Source organism: Ursus maritimus, unplaced genomic scaffold (genome assembly GCF_017311325.1).
Source record: "Ursus maritimus isolate PB19 unplaced genomic scaffold, ASM1731132v1 scaffold_1, whole genome shotgun sequence".
Classification (NCBI taxonomy): domain Eukaryota; kingdom Metazoa; phylum Chordata; class Mammalia; order Carnivora; family Ursidae; genus Ursus; species Ursus maritimus.
In genome coordinates this window covers 58,151,185-58,175,293 of record NW_024423343.1, presented here as the reverse complement: position 1 = coordinate 58,175,293, position 24,109 = coordinate 58,151,185, and the positions used below count along the sequence as shown (strand labels likewise).

The 24,109-nt window shown below is 35.8% G+C and overlaps 1 protein-coding gene across 1 annotated transcript in view; it reads left to right on the top strand.

Annotated features, from left to right (window-relative positions):
• The window catches only part of PDK1 (pyruvate dehydrogenase kinase 1), a 31,033-nt gene extending 8,765 nt beyond the window's left edge, over positions 1-22,268 (top strand). Inside the window, exons 7-11 of the mRNA XM_040643885.1 lie at positions 1,276-1,352; positions 3,142-3,240; positions 14,752-14,862; positions 17,748-17,861; positions 19,678-22,268. Coding sequence (XP_040499819.1) covers positions 1,276-1,352; positions 3,142-3,240; positions 14,752-14,862; positions 17,748-17,861; positions 19,678-19,818 — 542 coding nt within the window. The 3' untranslated portion in view covers positions 19,819-22,268. The remainder of the gene's footprint in view (positions 1-1,275; positions 1,353-3,141; positions 3,241-14,751; positions 14,863-17,747; positions 17,862-19,677) is intronic.
• The last annotated feature ends 1,841 nt before the right edge of the window (positions 22,269-24,109 follow it).

Sequence of the window (24,109 nt, the reverse complement as noted above, 5' to 3'; positions counted from 1 at the left end):
GATTCTTTTCTTATTTTTGTTTCTGTCTTTGGTTAGTTGTAGAAAAAAAATGATGCCAAGAAAATTACATTTGACTATTATATGCACTCCAATAATGTGGAATTTACCCTTTAAGAATTCTATTTCCTGAGTAGTGAATCATTTTTATTGTTGAGAAAGTAAAAAGACCGGAGGTGTAGAGAGGAAAGAAAAATGCTCATCTGTTTGAGAATCTGTTAATCTCTGATGGTCTTTTCACCCTGACTAGTACCTTTTGGACAAAAAAAAATTCAGATGTCTTGGAAGGAGGTTGATAAGTTGCACTGTGTTCCTGTGAGGATGGGTAATTTGGTAGAGGGAAAAACAGGTACTAAATTAAGATGTCACTTTAAGAAAAATAAAATTAAATAGGCTTTTTCTAAGCTGTATTCTGGACCTTATAGTAGGAGAGCAATGGAAGAAGTTCTTCAGTTGAAAATAGAATTGCTTGGTGTTTTTCTAAAGCTATATTAACTCTTTTGTTTCATAATAATACCATTCAGTAAAGAATCACAGTGCACAAATGATAGTTTAGGAACCTGAACTGTGAGCAGTTTCCAGGTGTCCCATCCATGTTTCCACGGGGTGGTTTATTCAGAGGAGAGTCCAATTTATTGGATCAATTAGAATTCTAAGGTATGGTGAGTCTTACTCCTTTGCTCTACTAAAAGTTCTGTTTTACATACTACCTGCCCCCCCTCCTGCCCCTGCCACTGCATCCCCAACTGGGCTTCTAAATTTAATAAAATGTTGAATGTAGAATTCATATCCCTTGATAAATTGATGCTAGCTTAATTTAATTCAGATCTGTATCCATAGAAATGCCTGAAATAAAACAGAAAACATTGCACATGGATGAACAATTTAAAAAATGACTTTAAAAAAATAGTTTATTTATGTGAGTTGGACCATGAAACTTACAGACTTTAACACTTTTGGAAAGTAAAATTCTGACCTTAAGGCTGAGAGTCCTTTAAAAAGACTCACCATCACAGAGAAAATGGGAAGCTGGGTTGGCTAGGTGGTTATGTGAGGTCACAAGAATGACTGCAAATTCATGTTGTCACCATTAGTTATAAATCTATGTGAACGTGGGGTCAAATACTAATACAGTGAAGAACTGGGGTGACAGTTCTCCCCCAAATAATACTACCCTCCATAGTAAATGTTTTCTTTTCATCACTACACAATATATTCTTAAAAAATGCTTTAAGCACATCTCTCTGTACTTTTATATTTTTCTCTTCTGCTCTGTAGCAAAATCACCAGGACAGCCAATACAAGTGGTTTATGTACCATCCCATCTCTATCACATGGTGTTTGAACTTTTCAAGGTTTGTAAAATAGTATTACATAACCTTTATCAGTCCTTTCCTGAGGTTAGGGATCTGCTCTGAAAGTTAAGTACTCTACCAGGTTTTCCTCAGTTTCATTGAAAGATGTCATTTCATGCTCAGTGTCATGTCATGCTGCTGGAGATCAGCCTTTTGTCCACCCTGATGGGCACTTTGGTGTAGTGCTAAGCTCATACTTGGAAGTCAGAAAAGAATTGGGTCTGAATTCCAGTTCTGCCACTTAATCTGTGTGTGATGATGGGCAAATAAGTCAACCTTTTTGAGCCTGTGTTTCCTTTTCTGTAAAATGAGGATAATACTATCCAGGTTATTATGAAGATTGGGAGTAGCATGCTCCCAATGGCAGCTCAGTGTAAGTGCTCAGTAAAGTTCTCTTTTTACAAAACAGAGTATTTAGAAGAATGATTCTGAATGTTCTACCCTTAGAAGACCAGAGTCCCACTATTACGTGTTTGTGGGGTTTTTTGAGAAAGTCATTTATAAGACATAAAGAGTTTTTGCTATATTTGCTTTTTACAACAAATTTCAAAAACTAAATAAAATTATGCTAGAAATGTTAAGAGTACTTTTTTCCCCAATAACACACCAATGACACTTGCTGATAGAAAAGTGAGTGATGAGGAGTGGTACAGGTTCTTGTGGCTGAAAATGACTATCCTAAATCAAGCCTATATAGTCAGTCTCTCTTACTTTAGTTACTGTGTCTTCAGCCAGCAGCCGATTAGTAGAGAGCAGAGGTGGCCTTCAGTCTGATCATGAAAAAGAAAAATACGCCGAAACACAGAAAATCTGACTGAATTCTTAGGACAGCAAGAGTTCGGGAATGCTCTTTTGTTCCTAGGACAGCATACAAAAAATCTTTCTATCAAAGTGGTTAAATATATAAGCGATTGGCACTTGAAGGATTAAAATTAATTTTTTTCCTTGAACTTTCAGTTACTAAAGATCTTATTCCCCATGATGCTTAATAAAAGAAATATGATTGTATTATAGAATAGATTTTACATAGTGTCATTAATAATGGCTTTCATCTGGAACTTATCTTAAATAGCCTTTGGTAGAGACGATAGCATCTTTGCCTCAGGGATACCCAACCCTGATGGGTGTGCAGGACCGCACTTATTTCCAAATTCAGTCCCATCTTTTGCCTTTTTAACTGTATCTAGTTTTATCAATTTCTACTCCAGTGCTACATGTCATGTTATCTTTTAGTGCTTATACTATGTTGGCCTTGTGGACCATGTATCCTTTAGGAATTGATCAAAACAGGTTTACAGTGTAAATATCCTTAGTTTTATACTGGTGGTGAATTGGATTAGTTTCTACATCATAATGAGACCACTGCTGTGAATGCTATATGAAAAAAATTTTTTTTCCTTCAAAGTAATTTATGGCAATTAAAAGGATTCTTAAAAATAGAGACAAAACTCTTTTCAAAAGTAAGGTTTGCTTGTTATCTACTAAATTATAAAAGTATTTGGACAGAATTTTCGGCTTCAATGTAAACTAGTCAAAGAGTTGGGATGCCTGGTTTTGGGAAATGTGCAGAATTTAGTTGAAATCTTTAAATCAAAGTATCTCACAAGTCCTCCAAAATGGACAATAGTTTTTAAAAATTCTTTAAATATAATTATAAGAATTATGATACTTTGGCATATTTCCAAAAACTTAAAAAAATTAAATTTCAAATTGTGCATATATATTTGAAAATTATAATTAGTTTCTCTTTTTTTAGCTGTATTTTGAATGGAACCCTAATGTATTTCAGAATGCAATGAGAGCAACGATGGAACACCATGCAGACAAAGGTGTTTACCCTCCTATTCAAGTCCACATCACACTGGGTAATGAGGATTTGACTGTGAAGGTAAATGCTTTCTGGCTTGTTTGTTTGTTTTTAATTGGTGTACAGGCATGTACATAATTTCCTGAAGACAACTTATTCTTGGGAGAAAGAAATCCTATCTCTACTATCTCATCAGCACATTGCTTCATATACCTGGCAGATTCTGGAAATTATCCCGAGTCTCTTTCTATTCCAGTCCATAATCCAGATGATTCAAGTAAAAGTAAATCCTGAAGACAGACCGTTTAGCAGTAATCATGAATATCCACTTGGATAAATAAAAGTTTCTAAAATATTTGAGTGTTTACAGTGTTATGTAGATCGTATATAATGTTTCATTTTTAAACAATGTTTTTCAATCTACTTTTATGTTGTTTCATTTGCTTCTCATAAAAGCTCCTTACTTAGGAGCACAGGTAATCTTATTGTTGATTTTACAGATGAAGAAACTAAGACACAGTGAGTAGCTCATAATTACACAGCAAATAAATGCCACAGAACATGAAATCAGGCTCTCTGACCCCAGGCTTTTTCCACTGCATTGTTCAGATAGTTCAGTTTCTTACAGTATAATAATTCTCTTTTTTAAATAATAATTTTAAATTTTGTTTTAAAGTAATAAATGGAAAGAGTATAAAAATCAAACACATTTGTTCATGGCCATTTGTGGGTCACTACTGAGTCTTTTATTTTTTCTGGAATCTATTGGTGTATTTTTAAGTAGTATTCTGATATCACTATTTCTGAAATATAAAAATTTTCAACAGCAAATATTAATTTTCTGTTAAGGTAGGAGAGGAGTTAGCTCTCTTAGAGCACCTCCCCTCCCCAACCCAGCCTCAAATGCTATTTTCCCAGTATTTAAGTTCATACATGAAATTCTAGATTAAAAATAATCATCTTGTAGAATTTTGAAGGCATCTATTGTTCCTTATTTTAAAAGCATATAATTCAGTTACTCAGCCATCAAAAAAGAATGAAATCTTCCCATTTGCAACGATGTGCATAATACATAGAATGTATTATGTTAAGTGAAATAAGTCAGAGAAAGACAAATACCGTATGATTTCACTCATTTGTGGAATTTAAGAAACAAAACAGATGAATATATGTGAGGGGGGGGAAGAGAGAGAGGAAAACAAACCATAACAGACTCAACGATAGAGAACAAACTGAGGGTTGCTGGAGGGGTGTGGGTGGGGGGTCGGCTAGATGGGGGTGAGTATTAGGGAGGCACCTGTTTATGACGAGCACTGGGTACTGTGTGTCAGTGATGAACCACCGAATTCCACTCCTGAAACCAGTATTGCACTGTATGTTCACTAACTAGAATTTCAATAAAAATTTGACAAAAGAAAAAAGAAAAGTGTATGATTCAGTGGTTTTAAAGAATATTCACAAGGTTGTGCTACCATACCCCTGTCTGATTTCAGAACATTTTTATCACTCCCCACACCCATTAGCAGTCACTCCCCAAATTCTCCTTCTCCCCAGTCCTTGGCAACCACTAATCTGTCTGTGTATGGCTTTCCCTATTTTGTAGAGTTCATAAAAATGAAATTCTACAATATGTGGTCTTTTGTGACTGACTTCTGCCACTTAATGTAACGTTATAGCAGGTATCGGTACTTCACTCCTTTTGTGGTTGAATGATACTCTGTAATATGGATATGACACATCTTGTTTATCCATTCATCAAGCTGATTAACATCTGGGTTGTTTCCATTTTTTGGTTATTATGAATAATTCTGCCATTCATGTAGAAGTCTTTGTGTGAACATAGGTTTTCAGTTCTCTTCTGTTCATACATAGGAGTCGAACTGCTTATAGGTAACTTTAAGTTTTGAGGAACTGCTGAACTGTTTTCCGAAGTGACCTTACCGTTTTACATTCCTGCCAGCACTGTATGAAAGTTCCAATTTTTCCACATCATTGTCAATGTTTGTTAGAATCAGTCTTTTTGATTATAGCCATTCTAATAGCTATGAGTGATATCTCACTGGTTTTGATTTGTGTGATAATGGTGAGCATCTTTTCATGTGCTAATTGGCCATGTGTCAATCTTTGAAGAAATGTCAGTTAAGATCCTTTGCTCAGTTTTTAAATGGATTGTCTTTTCATTGTTGCATTGTAAGAATTCTCTTTCTGTATATATTTTTTATATAGATACTAGTTCCTGATAAGATATATGATTTGAAAATGTTTGATTCTGTGGCTTATCTTTTCACTTTTTCTTTTTAAGATTTTTATTTATTTATTTGAAAGGAAGAGAGAGAGTGCACAGAACGAGAGGGAGAGAGAGACAGAGCACATGAGCAGGGGGAGGAGCAGAGGGAGAGGGAGAAGCAGAGTCCCCATTGAGCAGAGAGCCTGATGCGGGGCTCCATCCCAGCACTCTGAGATTGTGACCTGAGCCAAAGGCAGCTGCTTAGCCAACTGAGCCACCCAGGTGCCCCAGTTTTATTCTTCTTTAAATGCTTGGTAGAATCCACCAGTGAAGCCATTCGGGCCTGAGTTTGTGGTGGGAGAAGATTTTGATAACTAGTTTGACCCTTCATTTATTATCACTCTGTTCAGATTTTCTTTTTTCTTTTCTTTTCTTTCTTTCTTTTAAAGATTTTATTTATTTATTTTAGAGAGAGAGGAATATGTGGGCGGGAAGAAGGGGTAGAGGGAGAAGGAGAGAAACTCAAGCAGACTCCATGGTCCCTGAGCAGAGCCTGATGCAGGGCTTGATCTCATGACCCTGAGATCATGACCTGAGCTGAAATCAAGAGTCGAACACTTAACTGACTAAGCCACCCAAGTGCCCCAGATTTTCTCTTTCTTCCTGAGGTAGTTTCTGTAGTTTGTGTCTTTCTAAGAATTTGTACATTTCAACTGGATTGTCTTAATTTTTTGGTATAGAATTGTTCATAGTATTCCCTTATAGTCCTTACTTTGTAGGATTGCTAGTAATATCCTCACTTTCATTCTTGACTTTATCAATTTGAGTCTTCTCTCTTTTTTCTTGGTCAATCTGGCTAAAAGCGTGTCAATTTTGTCAGTCTTTTCAAAAAACTAACTTTTGTTGAGTTTTTGCCATTGTTTTCTAGTCTTTATTTCATTAATTTCGCCTCTAATGTTTGTTCTTTCTTTCTTTTGCTTGCTTTGGATTTAGTTTGATATTTTTTAGTTTCTTTTTTTTCTGTTTCTTAAGGTGGAAATTTAGGTTACTGATTTAAGACCTTTTATAGGTATAAATTTCCCTCTAAGTACTGCTTTCTCTCTATCCCATAAGGTTTTTTTTGTGGTGCATTTTCATTTATCTCAAAGTATTTTCTAATTTCTCTTGTGATTTCTTCTTTGACCCATTGGTTCTTTAGGAGTATGTTGTTTAATTTGTATGTATTCGTTAATTCCCACATTTTGTTCTGTTATTGATTTCTAATTTTGGTTCTATTATGGTCAGTTTGTATGATTTCAGTCCTTTTACATTATTGAGACTTGTTTTATGGCTAACACATGGTCTATGGGGAATGTTACATATCCTGGAGAATGTTTCATGTGTACCTGAGAAAGATATGTATTCTGCTATTGTTGGATAGATTGTTCTATAGATAGTACTTAGGCCTAGTTGGTTTATAATGTTGTTCAAATCCTCTGCTTTCCTGTTGATCTTCTATCTAGTTGTCATATCCATTTTTGAAAGTGGGGTATTAAAGTCTCCAACTATTATTGTGAGTTGTCTATTTCTCCCTTCAATTCTGTCAGTTTTTGCTTCATGTATTTTGGAGCTCTGTTGTTAAAGTGTATATATGTTTATGATTTTATGTCTTTGATATATTGGCCTTTTATCATTGTAAAATGTCCTTCTTTGTCTCTGATGATAATTTTTGTCTTAAAGTGTATTTTTATCTGATATTTGTATAACCATCCCAGCTTTCTTTTGGTTTCTGTTTCCACAGTGTATCTTTTTCCAAGATTTTACTTCCTTTTTTTTTTTTAAGATTTTATTATTTTTTAAGTAATCTCTATACCCATTGTGGGGTTTGAACTCATAACCGCGAGATCAAGAGTCACGTGTTCTTCCACCTAAGCCAGTCAGGTGCTCCCCTAGATTTTACTTTCAACTTACTTGTGTCTTTGAATCTAAAGTGTGTCTCTTATAGACAACATATGGTTAGATTATGTTCCTTTTTTTCTAATCCAGCTGGCCAGTGTCCGTCTTTTAATCGGGGTGTTCAGGTCAGTTACGTTTAACATAATTAGCGTTAATGTAGAATTTATGTTTGCCATTTTGTTATTTGTTGCGTATGTATTTATGTCTCTTCTGATTATTTATTCTCTATTTCTAATGCCTTTTTTGTTAAAATGATATTTCTGGTGTACCATTTTCATTTCCTTCTTGTTTCTTTTATTATATTTCTTTGAGTTATTTTCTTAGAGGTTGTCCCAGGGTTACAATTAACATTAATTTATTTATAACAACCTAGTTCAGATTAATACCAGCTTAATTTCAATAGTATACACAGGTTTTGTTCCTATATAGGTCCATTCCCTCCCCCTTCCCATCCTTTGTACTGTTATTGTCATGAAACATACATTTTTATACATTATGTGTTCATCTACACAGACTTATAATTATTGTTCTCTGAAATTGTCTTTTAAATAAGATAGGAGAAAAAATTTACAGAAAATACACCTATATCATCCTTTATATCTACCTATGTAATTACTTTCCTGGTGCTCTTTATTTCTTCATGTGGATTTGATATACTGTCTAGTGTTCTTTCATTTCAGGCTGAAGGATTCCCTTTAGTATTTCTTTATAAGGCAGGTCTACCAGCAATGAACTCTTTCAGGTTTTGCTTGTTTGAGAATGTCCTAATTTCTCTTTCATTTTTGAAGGACAGTTTAGCTAGATATAGAATTCTTGGTTGATAGCCCTTCTTTAAGCACTTTGAAAATGTTAATCCTACTGCCTCTGGTCTCCATGGTTTCTGAAGAGAAATCAGCTGTTAATCTTACTAAGGTCTTTTGTATGTAATGAATCACTTCTCTTGCTGCTTTCAAGATTCTTCTTGGCCTTTGACAGTTTGATTATGACTTGTCCAGATGTGGATCTCTTTGAGTTTTTTATACCTGGAGTTTGATCAACATCATCTTTTTAATTAAAACTGGGAAAATTTTAGCCTTCATTTCTTCAGATATTCTTTCTGCCATTTTTTCTCCTCTTCTTCTGGGATTCCTAAGTATGTACATGTAGGTATACTTGATGGAGTCCCACAGGTCACTGACACTTTTTTCCTTCATTTTTTCCCCCATTTTCCTTCATTCTTTTTCTTTCTGTTCCTCAGACTGGATAATTTCAATTACTTGTCTTCACTATCACTGTTTCTTTCTTCCACATGTTCAAATGTGCTATTGAGCCCTTCTGAATTTTTCATTTCAGTTATACTTACCAACTCTAGAATTTCAGTTTGGTTCTCTTATACAATTTCTATATAATTATATATTTCTATATAATTATCTGTATAATTAATAAAATATATTTTTATTGCTCTTCTCTATTTGGGAAAACATCAACCTTGTACTTTAGTTCTTAAAAAATGGTTTCCTTTAGTTCTTTCAAAATATTTAAAATAGCTGACTTAAAGTCTTTGTTTAGTAAATCTAAGTTTCCTCAGATATAGTGTCTATCAATTCCGTTTTTTCCCCTGTGCATAGGCCATACTTCTTGTTTTTTTTTGCATCTTTTATAGTTTCTGTTGAAAATTAGACATTTAAAATAATGTGACAACTCTAAAGTATCTAAAGATACTTCCCCTCTCTCCAAGATTAGTTGTTGTTATTTGTTTAGTGACTCTAAACTATTTCTGTAAAGTCTTTATTCTTTAATGTGTATGGCCGCTGATTTTTACTTGGTTAGCTTAATGGTCAACTAATGATTGGACTGAGAGTTCCTTAAATGCTTGCCATCTCCCAGTCTTTGTAAAGGGACTCCATGTGCATATTGGGGCACACCTTCAACACTCAGTCAGGCAGTTGACAACTCTGACTTAACCCTTAGGTCCTGCGTGTACAGAACCTCAGTCAGTCATCCTGATCATGAACATAGCCCTGGGCATACACATGACCTTCTAGATTCCCAGGATATCCTTGAGCTTTTCTAAGCCCCTAAGGACATCTCATTCCATAGTTTTTCCTGTTAAGCTATTTGGTTAGTCTATTGTTTGCCTTAACTCTTGTACATGGCCCTAGACAGCTTTCAAATTAATCAATTATCTCCAGTTGTTTTTGACAAATGTTTCTGAGGATGGGAAGTGGGTGCATACAAGACTTCTTGCACTGGGGAGTGCAGAATCAGGCCAAAAAATGATAGCCTTCCCAGTGGCTGCTGGGCTGCCAGTTTCACTCTGATACCATGTTATTGATGGGAGTGGAGATGGGGGTGGGAATAAGCCAAGTTAGAACACAACAGAGTCCATCGTTTTTCTTGACTAAATGCTCCCCAGATTGCTGCTAATCTTTGGTTAATTTCTAGAGTTCTGAACAAAGTTGATTCTGACAGTATTTGCCTTTTTCTTGGTGCTTTGATGGATGAGACACTTCCTTTTTCCACTCTTTTTGCTGACGTAACTCCTGCTATTCCTTTTGAGAAGACTTTTGCTTATTCCAATTCCTGTGCCTTTGTATACGACCAGTTTTAAGTGTCAGGTTTCTTGATTTGTCTCTTTTAACTAAAGCTTTTAAGATCTTTTCTTTAGCTCTGTTCTGAAATTTCATAATGATGTGACTTGGTGTGGGTCTTTTCTTACTCATCAAGCTGGACCCTTTAGAATTTCCACTGTGTCCTTGGTACTCTCTTCCCTACTGCTTCATTTTCTGATAGTCCTATTTGGATGATATTGGACTTCATGAATTGATCCTCTGATTTTTCTTATCTTTTTTCTCCTGCTTTTTATCTCTTTAAACTTTTCATTCTACTCTGTGAGATACCCTCAACTTTGAATTCCCAACTCTTCTATTGAATTTTTGTTTCTATTATCTTATAAATTTCCAGGAACTTTTTATTTTTTATTGTTCCTTTTTTATAGTATTCTGTTTAGTTTTATCTTCTTTTATCACTCTGAGGATAATAATAGCTTTTTTTTTTTTTTTAAATGAATATGCCTTAACTCTCTACACTGTTTCCTCTGAGTTTCTTTTTCTGTTTGTCTCTCTTGGCTGTTCATTTAAGAAGAGTGATGCACAAATAAATATATGGCAAATACCATCTGTTTCCTAAAAAAGTAATGTGAATACGTCACTTTTTTTCAGCCCAGATGCTAACGTATGTCTATTTTTTGGCTGGTTATGTGTCAGCTACGTGCTCGTTAAGGTTTTCTTGATTCAGAATAAATCCCCCATGTCTTCTGCTTGGGACCTCAGTTGTGCTACAGCATGGTCTTTCTCATAACCTTTTGCTGTTTTGTCTTTCATGTGCTTTTACACGTTGGTCTGTAGCTGTTTTCTTTTACTTGTGGTCATCCATCACAGCATGGATCAAGCAAGATTCACTGAATTCTTAGACACTTAGCAGAGACTTGGCCTGTGCTGGTAGACAGGATTTGTTTGGGGAATCTGTCTCTTTAGTGTCAAGAAAGTTTCATAATGACCCAGCAGTTCCATTCCTAGGTATATACCCCAAAGGAATGAGAACAGATATTCAAGCAAAAATTTATACATGAAGGTTCATAGCAGCATTATTCATAATAGCCGAAACCTGGAAATGGCCCAAATGTCCATCAGCTGATGAAGAGATCAATAAAATGTGGTATAGCCATCCAATGGAATATTGTTGGGCCATAAAAGGAAATGAAGTATGGGTACCTCCTAAGACATGGCTGCTACAATGCTGAAAAGATTACACTAAGTGAAAGAAACCGATCACAAAAAGCTGCATATCATATAATTCTATTTATGTGAAATGTCCAGAACTGGCAAATGTGTAAGGACAAGAAACAGATTAGTGTTTGCTTAGGAGTCTGACCAATAAAGAGTCCAGGGTTTCTTTTTGAAGTAATAAAACTATTCTAAAATTTGTGGTGAGGATTGTATATATCTACGAATATATTAAAAACCATCGAGTTTCATACTTTATATAGATGAATTTTATGGTATGTGAATTACTTCAATAAAGCTGTTTAAAAAATAAAAAAGGCTCATAAGGGTCTCGAACAGACTGTTCTAAAAGCTTACCCTGTAAAAGCCCTACCTATATTAGGCTCTGTCTCCATATATTGTTCTTCCTCTACACATCCAAGGTCACATGACTGAATCTCCTCCTGTTATCTCTGCTCCTGTTAAATGCTTGCTTTAATGTTCTTCAGTAGAGTTTTCATCGCCATCACTAGTACTAGATTTTCAGGATCAAGGTCTGCTTTCAGCCTGTGTCTATAGATACATAGAAAACTAATGCTGAATGATAGGTATTAAAAAAGTCAACAGGATGGCTTATAGTTGAGTTTTTAAGTAGTCTTTGTAGTCTTTCTTCCCATTCTTTATCTTACTCAGATTTTTGACATTTTTCACCTTTTTCCCTCTGCTAAGACTCCTGTGAGAGAGTTGGTTTTTTCTGGCCAATGACTCTAGCTGCTCTTTCAGATTTGGTGTTTGTGCTATATTCAGTAAATAACATAAGTGTTAGGGCCACATGTCTTTTAAATTAAAATGTAAATGTCTTGGTTCATTCCCTGTTGGTGATTTTACAAACTTGACATTGAGAAAGCTGTTGAGTAAGAGACTTAAGGAGCTCTGGGTGAATAGAGGGTTAGTAAATCTCCTGCCTTTAGAGCTGTTGTCAAGTTAGTAGTGGTTCATTTCCCTTGGACCTGAAATTCACACAGATTAGCCCAGGGAGGCCAGTGTTATGGGGAACAGGAAGTTAGGGATGGCGACTCTTGGGTCGATGACATTGAGAAGTGGTGATTTCATACACTAAGAGAAAACTTTAAGAATAATTGGCAAACTTCTCTTTCCCAGCCTTTCTGTTGACATTACTCCACACTACCCATCTCTTTCATAATTTCTTCACATTTCCTTGGCATAGGCTGCTTCTGATGATTCTAGATTTTTTCTTCAAATTATCTTAATCAGAAATTTTTTGTTTAATTTTCACATATCTTTTTCAACATATTTGTCATCAGACTGCCATTCTTCTTAAATAGGTATAGACCAACTGTCTGTCCCTCTCTCTCCCATTAATCCCACCTCCCCTTTTTCTAAAGAACTCAAATCCTCTGGCATAATATCATATGTTACAATTCCCTTGGAAATTGTTTTGACCACTTTAAAAATCTACTGGCTCCAGTTTATTGTGTTTTTGGCTGCAAAGCAAAGGAGGTTACTTTTATCAGTTTTTAACTACATTCTTAATGGCTTAGTTTACCCCCTTCACCACTAATAAGAGGACCCTTCTCAAAGTCACCTCTGTCCTTTCTGCTCAGCTCTCTGCTTTCCTAATACTGGCCTTTAGCTAGAAATTACTTCTTGTTTCATACAAGATTGTTATCGTCTTTCTGGCCAAAGGTTAAGGAAAACCAGGAAATATTTATTGAAGACTACCTTTTTATCTTAATATGTATTCTAACATATTGTTTACTTACATAATATTTACAGAACACCCACACTTCTTACTCATGTTACCAGTAAATGTGCAGCAGAATATTAAATTAAAGAATGAATAATTAACAAATCGATGGATCTCAGAAAATACCCAAAGCTCTTTATTAATCTTATGAAAATAAATCTCTTCACTGAACTTTGAATTCATAGCCAAGAACAATTTCAAGCATGCTTACATACAAGTTCTGATTAAAGTCTTTGTATATTTTTATACTGTGATTTCCTAATTGTAGATGTATCAGAGGCAGGCCTTCAAGTGGTATTTCAAAGCAGATTTTTATTTTAAAAATTAAAATATATATGTCATTTTCATTATGAAAGTAATATATATGCATACTATAAAGATACTTAAAGATCATTTAAAAGCTCAGCTATAAGCCATCCAGCCTTGACCTTTTTTTAAATAATGCTCTTTTAAACTTATTTGTGATCAAGTCTTTGATTTTTTATTTTTTTTTAAGTAGTCTCTACACCCAACGTGGGGCTCAAATTCATGACCTCAAGATCAAGCTCTACCAGTTAAGCCAGCCAGGCACACCCAGCCTATTGACCTTTTAATTATTCAACACTATCCATCTGCCTATTTATTCATTCATTCACATATATGTATACAACACACACACACACACACACACACACATGTTAAAGCAGATTTATTTGTATATTAATGTTATAGATAGTGGAATCAATTTAGATTTTGTGACAAAGGGAAATGACTGTAGTAGATGGGAATGTGAACTGTACAATAATTAGGAAAATAAGGCCACATTAACTGTAAAGGAAGACAGAATGAAATTAGTCTGTAAATAAATCACTAAATTCAACCTACCATATGATTTGAGTTGACAAATGACATTAGAACAATACAAAGACCAGTGTACTCTGTAAACTCAGCAGAAAGTGGTCTGGGGGTCTGTGCTGCTGCACAGTATTGTGAGGACCTCTCGCAGGCCGGTACATACAGCTCTACATAATATTTAATGGCTCAATAGTTTTCTATTTTAGAATGTGCATTAGTTTACTTAAATAGTTCCTTATTTAGGTTATAATCCAGTTTTAGCTACTCTACATAGTGCTGTGATGGGTATTCTCATACATACTTTGCATACTTCTTTGATTATTTTTTTAGGATAGACACTGTTGGGTCAAAAGTTTCATGCATTTTTAATCTGATTTCCAAACCGCCCACCAGAAAGGAATAACAAATTTATTGTTACATCCAAGATAGACTTAGTTGATGCCCCACTCTGTGCTCCCTGCACTGTTCGTGGGCGACCAGTGGCTATACAGAGCCACGGCACTGACCCCGTATCATGACGGAGCTCATTATGTTATTAGAACTGTGCAGATTGGAGGAGTTTTATGAAGTCTACCAGTGAGGAAAATGTTTACACTCACAACTTGAATTGCATGGTACTTGTTTCGAAAAGCAGTACTTTCCTTGGGCACCTGCGTGGCTCAGTCGGTTAAGTGGCTGACTTTGGCTCAGGTCATGATCTCGGAGTCATGGGATCGAGTCCCGCGTGGGACTCTGCTCAGTGGGAAGTCTGCTTGTCTCTCCCTCTGCTTCTGCCCCTGCTCTTTCTTGCATGTTTCTCTCCCTTGCAAATAAATAAAACATCTTAAAAGAAAGAAAGAAAGAAAGAAAGAAAGAAAGAAAGAAAGAAAGAAAGAAAGAGAGAGAGAGAGAAAGGGAGGGAGGAAGGGAGGGAGGGAAAGAAAGAAAGAAAGAAAAAGAAAGAAAGAAAGAAAGAAAGAAAAGGAAACAAAAGAAAAGAAAGGAGTACTTTCCAGTCAGCAGTTAAACTGTGACACTGTGAGTGTGTGTTGGTGTTTTGCTGTTTATGGGACTTGGTCATAAGGCATGATCCTTTCTCACCTTAGATGAGTGACCGAGGAGGTGGGGTTCCTTTGAGGAAAATTGACAGACTCTTCAACTACATGTACTCAACTGCACCCCGGCCTCGTGTTGAGACGTCCCGAGCAGTGCCCCTGGTATGTGATCAAGAAATAACGGAATATAAGAAAAGAAGAAAGAAAGAATTGAGTGTGTTTCTGTGAATTGCCCCCCCCAAAATCAAATGAATACCAAATAAATTACCAAATAAATCAGTTAAGCAATTGTATAGGGTACCCATGAGGGAGAAAGGAAGCTATTAGAAAAAACACTTTCCTCTGAATTTAAACAGCTTTTGGCTCATTTCTTCTCTGATTGAAAAGAGCACAAGACAGAGAGTATTGTTTTACAGTTCTTACTGCCAAGCTGGGTAGTGATATGTCAGTAGTTTCATGTGGTTAACCACATTTTGATGTTACTATGTCTTAATATGAAGACTAAGTTACTGGTTTTGCTAGCACTTGGTCAGCACTGATTTAATCTTCATTGTTGATTGTTTTTCCTCAGGTACTTATAATTAGAAAAATCTCATAATCTAAGTCAAGCAGAGAAAGACAATTATCATATGGTTTCACTCATTTATGGAACATAAGAAGTAGGAAGATCGGTAGGAGAAGAAAGGGAAGAAGAAAGGGGGGGTAAACAGAAGGGGGAATGAACCATGAGAGACTATGAACTCTGGGAAACAAACTGAGGGCTTCAGAGGGGAGGGGAGTGGGGGAATGGGATAGGCTGGTGATTGGTATTAGGGAGGGCACGTATTGCATGGTGCACTGGGTGTTATACGCAAGTAATGAATCATGGAACTTTACATCAAAATCTAAGGATGTATTGTATGGTGACTAACATAATATAATAAAAAATTATTATTAAAAAAAATCTCATAATCTAGACTCAGAAAAAAAAGACTAGAGTTCTGATCGCTTAATTGCCAACCTGGAAAAGGCTAAAATTATAATTGTTGTGGTGGTATTTTTTATTGATCTCAGTCACCTGTTTTCAGGTTTCGTGTGATCAGCTTTTGAAATGACTCCATCCTTGCCCTCTAACCCCTAGAAAAGCACTTTGCTGAATCTCTGACCTGTAACTTGGGGAGAACTGGTCTTCCGGGCTTTGACACTTCTCTGGCGTATGTACTGGAGTTACACTGTAACAGGATGAAATGCAGTATAGATAAGTATAAATAAATATAAATGCAGTATAAATAAGAATATAAAATAGATGGATCTATTTTAGATTCTTTCTAAGAAGTTACTAGAAGGACTTAGAATTGCACCTGTTACACAGCACAGATTCTATTACTGCAACTGTGATCTGTACTTACCATACTTTTAAAATGATTACACCAGTACTGTGCCTCTCAAGTTGAGGTACATATGCATCAATGCGCCAACAGGCAGACACAGTCAAATAATAAACATGAGTGCCTTCTTAGATTCTGATTTTACTCTAAGAAGTAAGGGAGGGATGGGATGTACAAATTCCAGAGCTGTGGGCAGGGATAGTACAGGGATCCAGGGCTGGCAGCAGGAGAGCTGTCACCACCCTGAATCAAAGGGAGAAGGAGAAGTTAGCAGAACCCAGAAGAAGGGACGGTGACAGAGTAGCTGCTTACGCCCAAGTGGTCTAATCCCAAGGGAAGCAAACCTCAGTGGGAAGGAAACAGGAGTGAATACCCTTGACTTGACTCCCTCTAAAGTCCTACTTGGGTTCCCCATTGGCTGGACTCACTGGAAACAGAGGGCAGGGGAATCGGTTGATAGCATCCTCCCAGGGCAAGGAGTCATGCGGAGAATGGATAGTTGATTTGGAGGGGTAAACAGAAACTCTGGTTGGAAAAGCCAGGTAATAAACAGGAGAGGTAGGTGGAGCCAGAGCCTGCATTTGTTAATAGTACTCCGATTCCTGAATCCACATAAGCTCTTAACTAAAGTGTTCTATGGAATATCATTGAACGTCTGGCTTGGTGATAAAAACTGTTTTTACATTTGTCCAGATGTTTTGCTTTGTATTAAAGAATTTGTAGGATTTATTCAGGTAAAGAAGGCCATTCCAGGTATTGGAAACAGGATGAACAAAGACACAGAAATGAAAAAGAACATTTGTTTGAGAAACTTAAGAGCTGGAGATTTGGTCCAGCTGGACTAGAAAGTGGGAGGCAGAGACCTGATCTGATGAGGTCTTGAAAGTTCTTTTTAGAAGCTTGAATTTTTATCTCAGGGCAGTGGGTTGGGGATGGTAGGTGGGTAGGGCACGGTGTTAGTGGTGATGTGCTTTGTAGGTTTTTAAACAGGGGTAGTGATTTGTCAGTGAGTAACAAAGTGGACTTATTACTGGTCTATCCAGGTTGAGAATGCAGGCTGGAAATTCATGGCATGAAATCAAGAGATGTATCTCTGAGACTGCCAACAAAGCTTTTTCTACCCTTGCTCCTAAAAGAGAGAACGTGTTTCATATGATATTGCCAAAAGTAGTATTGGGATACCCTAGAGCAAGGCAGCAAAGAAAAGCAACGTGCTGTTCTAGATCTACATGAGTCATTTTATAGAAAAAAGAAAAATGAGTTTTAAATGACCAGAGGGGAGTCCTCTAATGTAGTACCCCAAATAGGCTTCAGCTTGATCTGTATTAGTGGTTAGGTATTAACGATCTCTTAGATGCAGGCCCCGATAGCCTCAGGATACTCAGAAACATTTCTTTTGGGGCGCCTGGGTAGCGCAGTCGTTAAAGCGTCTGCCTTCGGCTCAGGGCGTGATCCTGGTGTACCGGGATCGAGTCCCACATCAGGCTCCTCTGCTATGAGCCTGCTTCTTCCTCTCCCACTCCCCCTGCTGTGTTCCCTCTCTCGCTGGCTGTCTCTCTCTGTCAAATAAATAAATAAAATCTTTAAAAAAAAAAAAAAAGAAAGAAACATTTCTTTTAACTAGAAAAGTATTTCACTATGTGACTTTCTGAATAGAATTTCACTTTTCTCATCGAACAGGCTGGTTTTGGTTATGGATTGCCCATATCACGTCTTTATGCCCAATATTTCCAAGGAGACCTAAAGCTATATTCTCTAGAAGGTTATGGGACAGATGCGGTCATCTACATTAAGGTAATAACTATAGTCCTTTTTTATTTAATGATACTTCTTTTGGTTATAAGAAAAGATGCCAATATTTAGCTGTAATCAAATTTTCTTCTACCTCATCACTTAAAATATAAGTCTTCTGACTCAGATTTGAGTCAGTCTTTATGTGGCTTTCCTTCATGAGTCTTTCCAAACATTCATCTTAGTTTTCAAAGAACCTCCCCCCACCCCCGCCTTTTTTTTTTCATTTTGTTTATGCAATATTTGATTAAATTATGTAATTAAAATGAAAGATGTAAGTGCATGAACAGATTTGGGAACAAGCGCAGGGGACTCTTGGCAAGCATATAGCTCACCTGGTGGGAGCAGAAGCACTTAGCCTGCTGACCTGTGATGTTGCATGTGTTTATCAGAGTTCAGCATATTTTAAAGGGTTGGAGAGCAACCCAACCCTGATGAGCCCATCAGACCACTGGGTTGGTTAAGCAGTGGGCTTTGGTACCTAATTTAGTGACTCAAGTTTCTTGTTCTGGCCACTAGATGGCACCCATTGTATAGGAAATGGTGAAGACTGTAAAATGGAAAAAATAAGTTTAACGGAAAAGGTTAAAATTTTCAAGATAATAATTCTTTTTCTTTTCTTTTAAACCATCTCAATTGTGAGTAACTTGAAAAGGGCAACATGAAGGTAACATTTTTATCACCAAACGTAACATTTTTGATCTAGCACATAGATCAAGCCCATAGATCAACGGGTTCTGGCAGTTCTGGCATATTTAAAGAGGATACATAGGTGAAAGGTTTTTAATTCCACTTTGGACAAAATAGAAGACAGGTCTCTTATAAAATCATTAAAATCGGGGGCACCTGGGTGGCTCAGTTGGTTAAGCATCTGACTCTTGATATCAGCTCAGGTCTTGATCTTTGGGTCGAGTTCAAGCCCCCATTGGGCTCCATGCTGGGTGTGGAGCCTACTTTAAAAAAAAAATCATTAAAGTCAATGTCGAAGACTTTCCTTATCATTATTAGAGTGAAATTGCCTGTTCAATATTTTCTACATCTTGGGGAATACCTGTGGCTAAAGGTTGAAATCCTACTGAAATATCTTAACTTGAAGAAGATAGGAACATGGTTTATCTCGGGTCCCAGTGACTTGCAGGATGCTGAAATAGAACAGTGAATTAATGGTAATGATATGTTGGAAACGAAACAATGCACAATGCAGATATCATGTCCATTATACATGAAATTGGTGGCTTTAATGGCAGGAGGAGAAGACACAGGATCAAACACAAGACCAAGAATTTTTCAGTCAAAAGCCTTAGACATAGTTTTGTATTTATTGATAATGTTGTTATGATGACTTTTTTTAAGTCCATGACTGCTGAAAAAATAGTATTTCTTCTAACAAATAATTAAAATAGATTTCATTAAATGATTTTACAATTATGTATATTAAGATGCATATGTCAGTTTTTATGCTTTTACACTTAAATGACTTTTTCAATTAACCAACTTCTGTTCTGGGTCATGTTTTTATAAGAGGCATCTCCTACACCTGTGTAAAATTTCAATCCAGCAGCTTCCAGGCTGGTTGGACAGTTACTGCAAACAAAAAAATCAATGTGTACACCGAGCAGTGCCATAGACTTAGTAAATAATGCATTGCAAATATGTACACATCTGTTTCAAAATGTATGTAGATGGTGTGAATGATTAGTAAAATACAAATCCAATAAAGCACTGTTTAATTTGGCATAACCTTTTGCCACTGTATATTTTCTCAAATAGTGGATTCTAAAAAAAAATGCCAGACTTAGATCCCACTTTTTTCTTTCAGGCTCTGTCAACGGAATCGATAGAGAGACTCCCAGTGTATAACAAAGCTGCCTGGAAGCATTACAACACCAACCATGAGGCTGATGACTGGTGTGTCCCCAGCAGGGAACCAAAAGACATGACAACATTTCGCAGTGCCTAGATACACTTGGGACACCTGGAAAACCCAAATGTGGCTTTTGTTAAATTTGGAAGCAATGAGGTTCAGAACTTCATTATACCAGATACTTCATGTGTTATTTTCAAAATTAACTATTTGGGTAGAATAAATGGAAAGTGAATTCCATTTATGTCTGTTAAACCTCCTAAAGGATGAAATTGTACCTATTTTGCACTTATATTTTCACAGTTAATTGAACATATTTTTAAACAACTGTAGTTTTGGTCAACTTGCCTCTTTATGGTAGACTTCAGAAGCATGGAAGTCTTTGGGTTTCTATAGAAAGCTGTGTGGTTTTTAAAGAACTTCTCATTTATGTGTGTTAGAAACCTTTTCTTAATGATCCTGATTAGCTAGTTAGCCATCCACCTGTTTTTTGGAATTCTGCCATCCTTTATTAATGTGTAATGACAACTGTAATAAGATGGTCTTCAGATGTACCAGTGACTAAGTAGAAGCAAAAATAGTTGCCCTGTAAATGTAGCACCAGCCACCTTTCAGCATCTACATACATAATCTTTCCTCTGAAGTTGATTTATCATCTTTTAATTTCACTGCAAAGAATTAGAATACGTTCCCTATGGAGCTAAGCCAAGATCATAGGTAATATACTCTTAATGTGCTTGTGATTAATGCAGGGGGAAATTCTTATACTAAAAACAAGCTAGTAGCTGCTAAAATTCTAGAGAAGAAATTGACACAGCAGTGAGTCCCCAAAATTGAACTATCAATTATTGAGATTACCTGGGGGGGGGGGGCTTTTGAGAGACAGTTTTTCTGGGTCCTACTCCAGACAAACAGAATCAGACTCTTGACAGTTGGAGCCCAGAAATCTCAGTTTTTCACCTAGTTAGAAAACCACTCTTTTAAAGTGTGTAATGATACCACATTTGTTAAAGTAACAGAGATCTTTAGGTTTTGATTTTCACTTATTGCAAGGTCAGGCTTCTAGACTCCAGAAGAGACCAACACTCGCAGGCCTGGTGCAATTAAAAGCAGGAGACAAATTGACTACATGAGAACAGTCAGGAACCAAAAAATAAGAACCATAAATGTTCACGTATTGATGAAGATCATATATTTTATAAGAAATATCTAGACTTTTGTTATCAGGAAAAATTCAGCTAGGGCTTATCAACAATTCTTTGCATTCTTATGGTAATTTGTAGTTTACAAAACTTTGGTATACTACGATAACTCTATTGGGCTTTACAACAGATCTAGAGCAGGTGGTATCATCCTTGTTTTGAGACTCAGAGTGTGGCCCAAAGTTGCACAGAATTGGAGTCAGGGCCTGAGCTGTCTTGCTGATCACTGTCAGCCGCCAAGTCTGGGAGACCATAAAGTTAGGAGACTATGTTGTTAGTCATACCTCAACTTTTAAGGTGACAGGGAAATATATTGAAAATAAATTTTAAAGTAAGATTTTAAATATTTAAAGAACAGCTTTACTACTTAAATGCAGGAAATTTATCTGGAAAATACATTGGGTTGAAACACCTCATTCTCAAAAGGATTACATAAGTTTAACAATTCTATAAAAATTTATAAATTGGAAGGGATGGAATAGGGCAGTAAGTCCAGGATTCTCATGTGAGAGGTGATAGTCCTGAGACTCAGGGTGTGTGGTTTGCCCAGGGCTTCTTAGCCAATTTGACCGAATGTTGGAAAAAGAGATCTTTTACCCAATCTATTATTCCTTAATTATGGATTTTGTGAAAAATAATAGGATATGCTAGTGGATGATTTATATTAGTTCAAGGTGTTACAGTTTTTTAGCTTTAAATTACACTTTTTTTGTAATGATGAAATATTTTAGAATCAAAATAGTTTCTTTCCTAAATGAGACATTTGTACAACTGACATAAACTTGATGTTTTACTTATGAAACACTTTCCCTACACCCCAAAATTAAAGTTTTTCTCTATTTATGAGCTAAGAAGTGATGTTTTTAAAGCAAAAGTGAAATGTTTTCCTTTCGCTTCTTTTTAAGGTATAACAGCTTTTTTACTTTGTTATGTGGTTATGGACAGAAAGTTACATACAAAAATGTTTGGGGGGTAGCATTCTCCTCAATGGTTTCAAATCATTGTACTACCTGTAAAGTTTTTAGATTCTTAACACTATTTTGTCCACCAGCATTTAGTGTGATGCCATGTAGACATAGAAGTATACAGAAGGATAAGAAGTGGATACTAAGTGATGTTTTAATAACCTGGGCATTTAATAAATGTGCCAACATTTTTTAGGAAGATTCGCAAAAATATTCTGCCCTATCCTTAAAATACTGGCTGGCTTTAGATGTCTTCATACTTAATAGTGATCACTTTCTTGCACTGTGAAGTTTTTACATGAAGATGTTGAAGTGGAAGTCTACCATATTATTTTATAAAATGTGTTGTGTGTGGCAATAAACTGAAAACATGAATCAATCTTATTTTGAAAATTCATTGGGTCAATTTAAGGGTTTTTTAATATAATTATATTTTTTAAATTAAAATCTCTTCCATCATCGGGGATCAGTGTTCTATAAACATTCAAATAGTTGTACCTAGATGACTCGCATTAAGTTCTCACTGTCTTCAGTAAGACAGTAACTTAGATTTCCAATGTGTATATTCTTATGAAGAAGGCAAGAGGTAGAATTTGCATGGTTTGAATTATCCCAGATTTTCATTATCCAAAACCCACTGATGACTAACTCATTGCATAAGTGAAGATCTTCTGTTGTGTGATTTTTGAAAAGTTATGTTAATCTACTCTTTGAATAACTTTTCACAATATAAGTAATTATAGGAAAGATCTTAATTTAACTAGCATTACCCTCTGTACCGGTTGAAGTCAGAACTAACTCTAGTCAAAGATAGATTCCTATCTTTATTCCTGAATAGTGGGATGTGACTCAACTTCCCATCATTGTTAAATCCAACAAGCTCTGTAACAAACTCCAATAGGTGAAAAATTGGGGAAACAAACTACTAGTGTTCCTGTCCCTTTGTGGTCTGTGAATGGCTAATCAGAGAGGAAGCCAAAAATCAGTCAACCAATTTGTTTGTATCTTCAATTGCTTTGTCATAAATGTAAAGTTTTAATAGATGGGTAATCAGGATTGAGCTAGCTGGTTTGCAAACAGGGCTTTTCCTGGAGAAACTTTTTATCATATGTGATTAGCTTCTGACCCCAATGATTAATTTTTTTACAGCCAAGCCCAATGCTTGGAAAAAATACTATAATGAGGTGTGAAGGATTTTATATATGTCAAAAAAGAGCACACGCTGGTTTGCTTAGTTCAGGCATTCTAAAACGACTGCCCTTTCGTTCTGTTTACATGTTTGTAAAGAATTAGACATACTGTGCACTTTTTTCTAGAGTCTTCGCATTTCTTTAGCGATTGCTAACCATAGGATTTTAACAGGAAAAGACAAGATTGCCTGTTTTGTTTCTTTAATTTACAACTTGAAACTTAATCTGTTTATACATGTAAGAACAGTGCTTGTCACTTAGTAAACACAATATTGGTGTATATTATTATCGTTCATAATAATACCCTTTCCTCACCCGGGCCAATATTGTACATAGTTATACATAGTCCAACTGTAATTTTAAAAAGTGTTCCAGCAATGAGGTTACACTTTAGTGGAGTTTGCAATGTGTTTCTAGGTCCCTTCATTCCGATGTAAGATTGCCCGTTTTTCCTGCAAAACTTTAGGCCTTTCTTCTTATCTTGCAAAAGCTGTTATTTTTATTAGGGAATGGTGGACAGCTATATTTTACTCTATTAAATTACAGATTTTTGAGCTAAAATATACAATTTTCATTCTAGGAAGGTAAACCAGAGAAACTTCCATTTGAATGTTACATTCATTTGGGAGTTATTTTCTGAAAGTCTAGAAGTGCACTTCCTGCAGTTGTCACATAGAATATTGTCAGGAATTCTGTAGTTTTGAATGGAAATGTTGACATCTGTTTATAATAAATTTTAAATGGTGAAAATTCCCATTCGGAAACAGCTTATGAGGCCAGGACATTTTAAAAGTTTAACTCAAATATAAAAGGCCACAGTATTCTTGCCATGATGTCTTCCATTATAGAATTCAAAATATAACAGTTAATAGAATTATAATACTGTATGAAAATATCTATTTGTCCAAAAACTTTAAAAAGTCCATCATTACATAACTGGAATAGAGAAACTGAATGTCATTTATTTTACTCTATTACAGTATAAAAATACTGTAATTTGATCTTATTTGATGTGAATTTCTTTTCATCA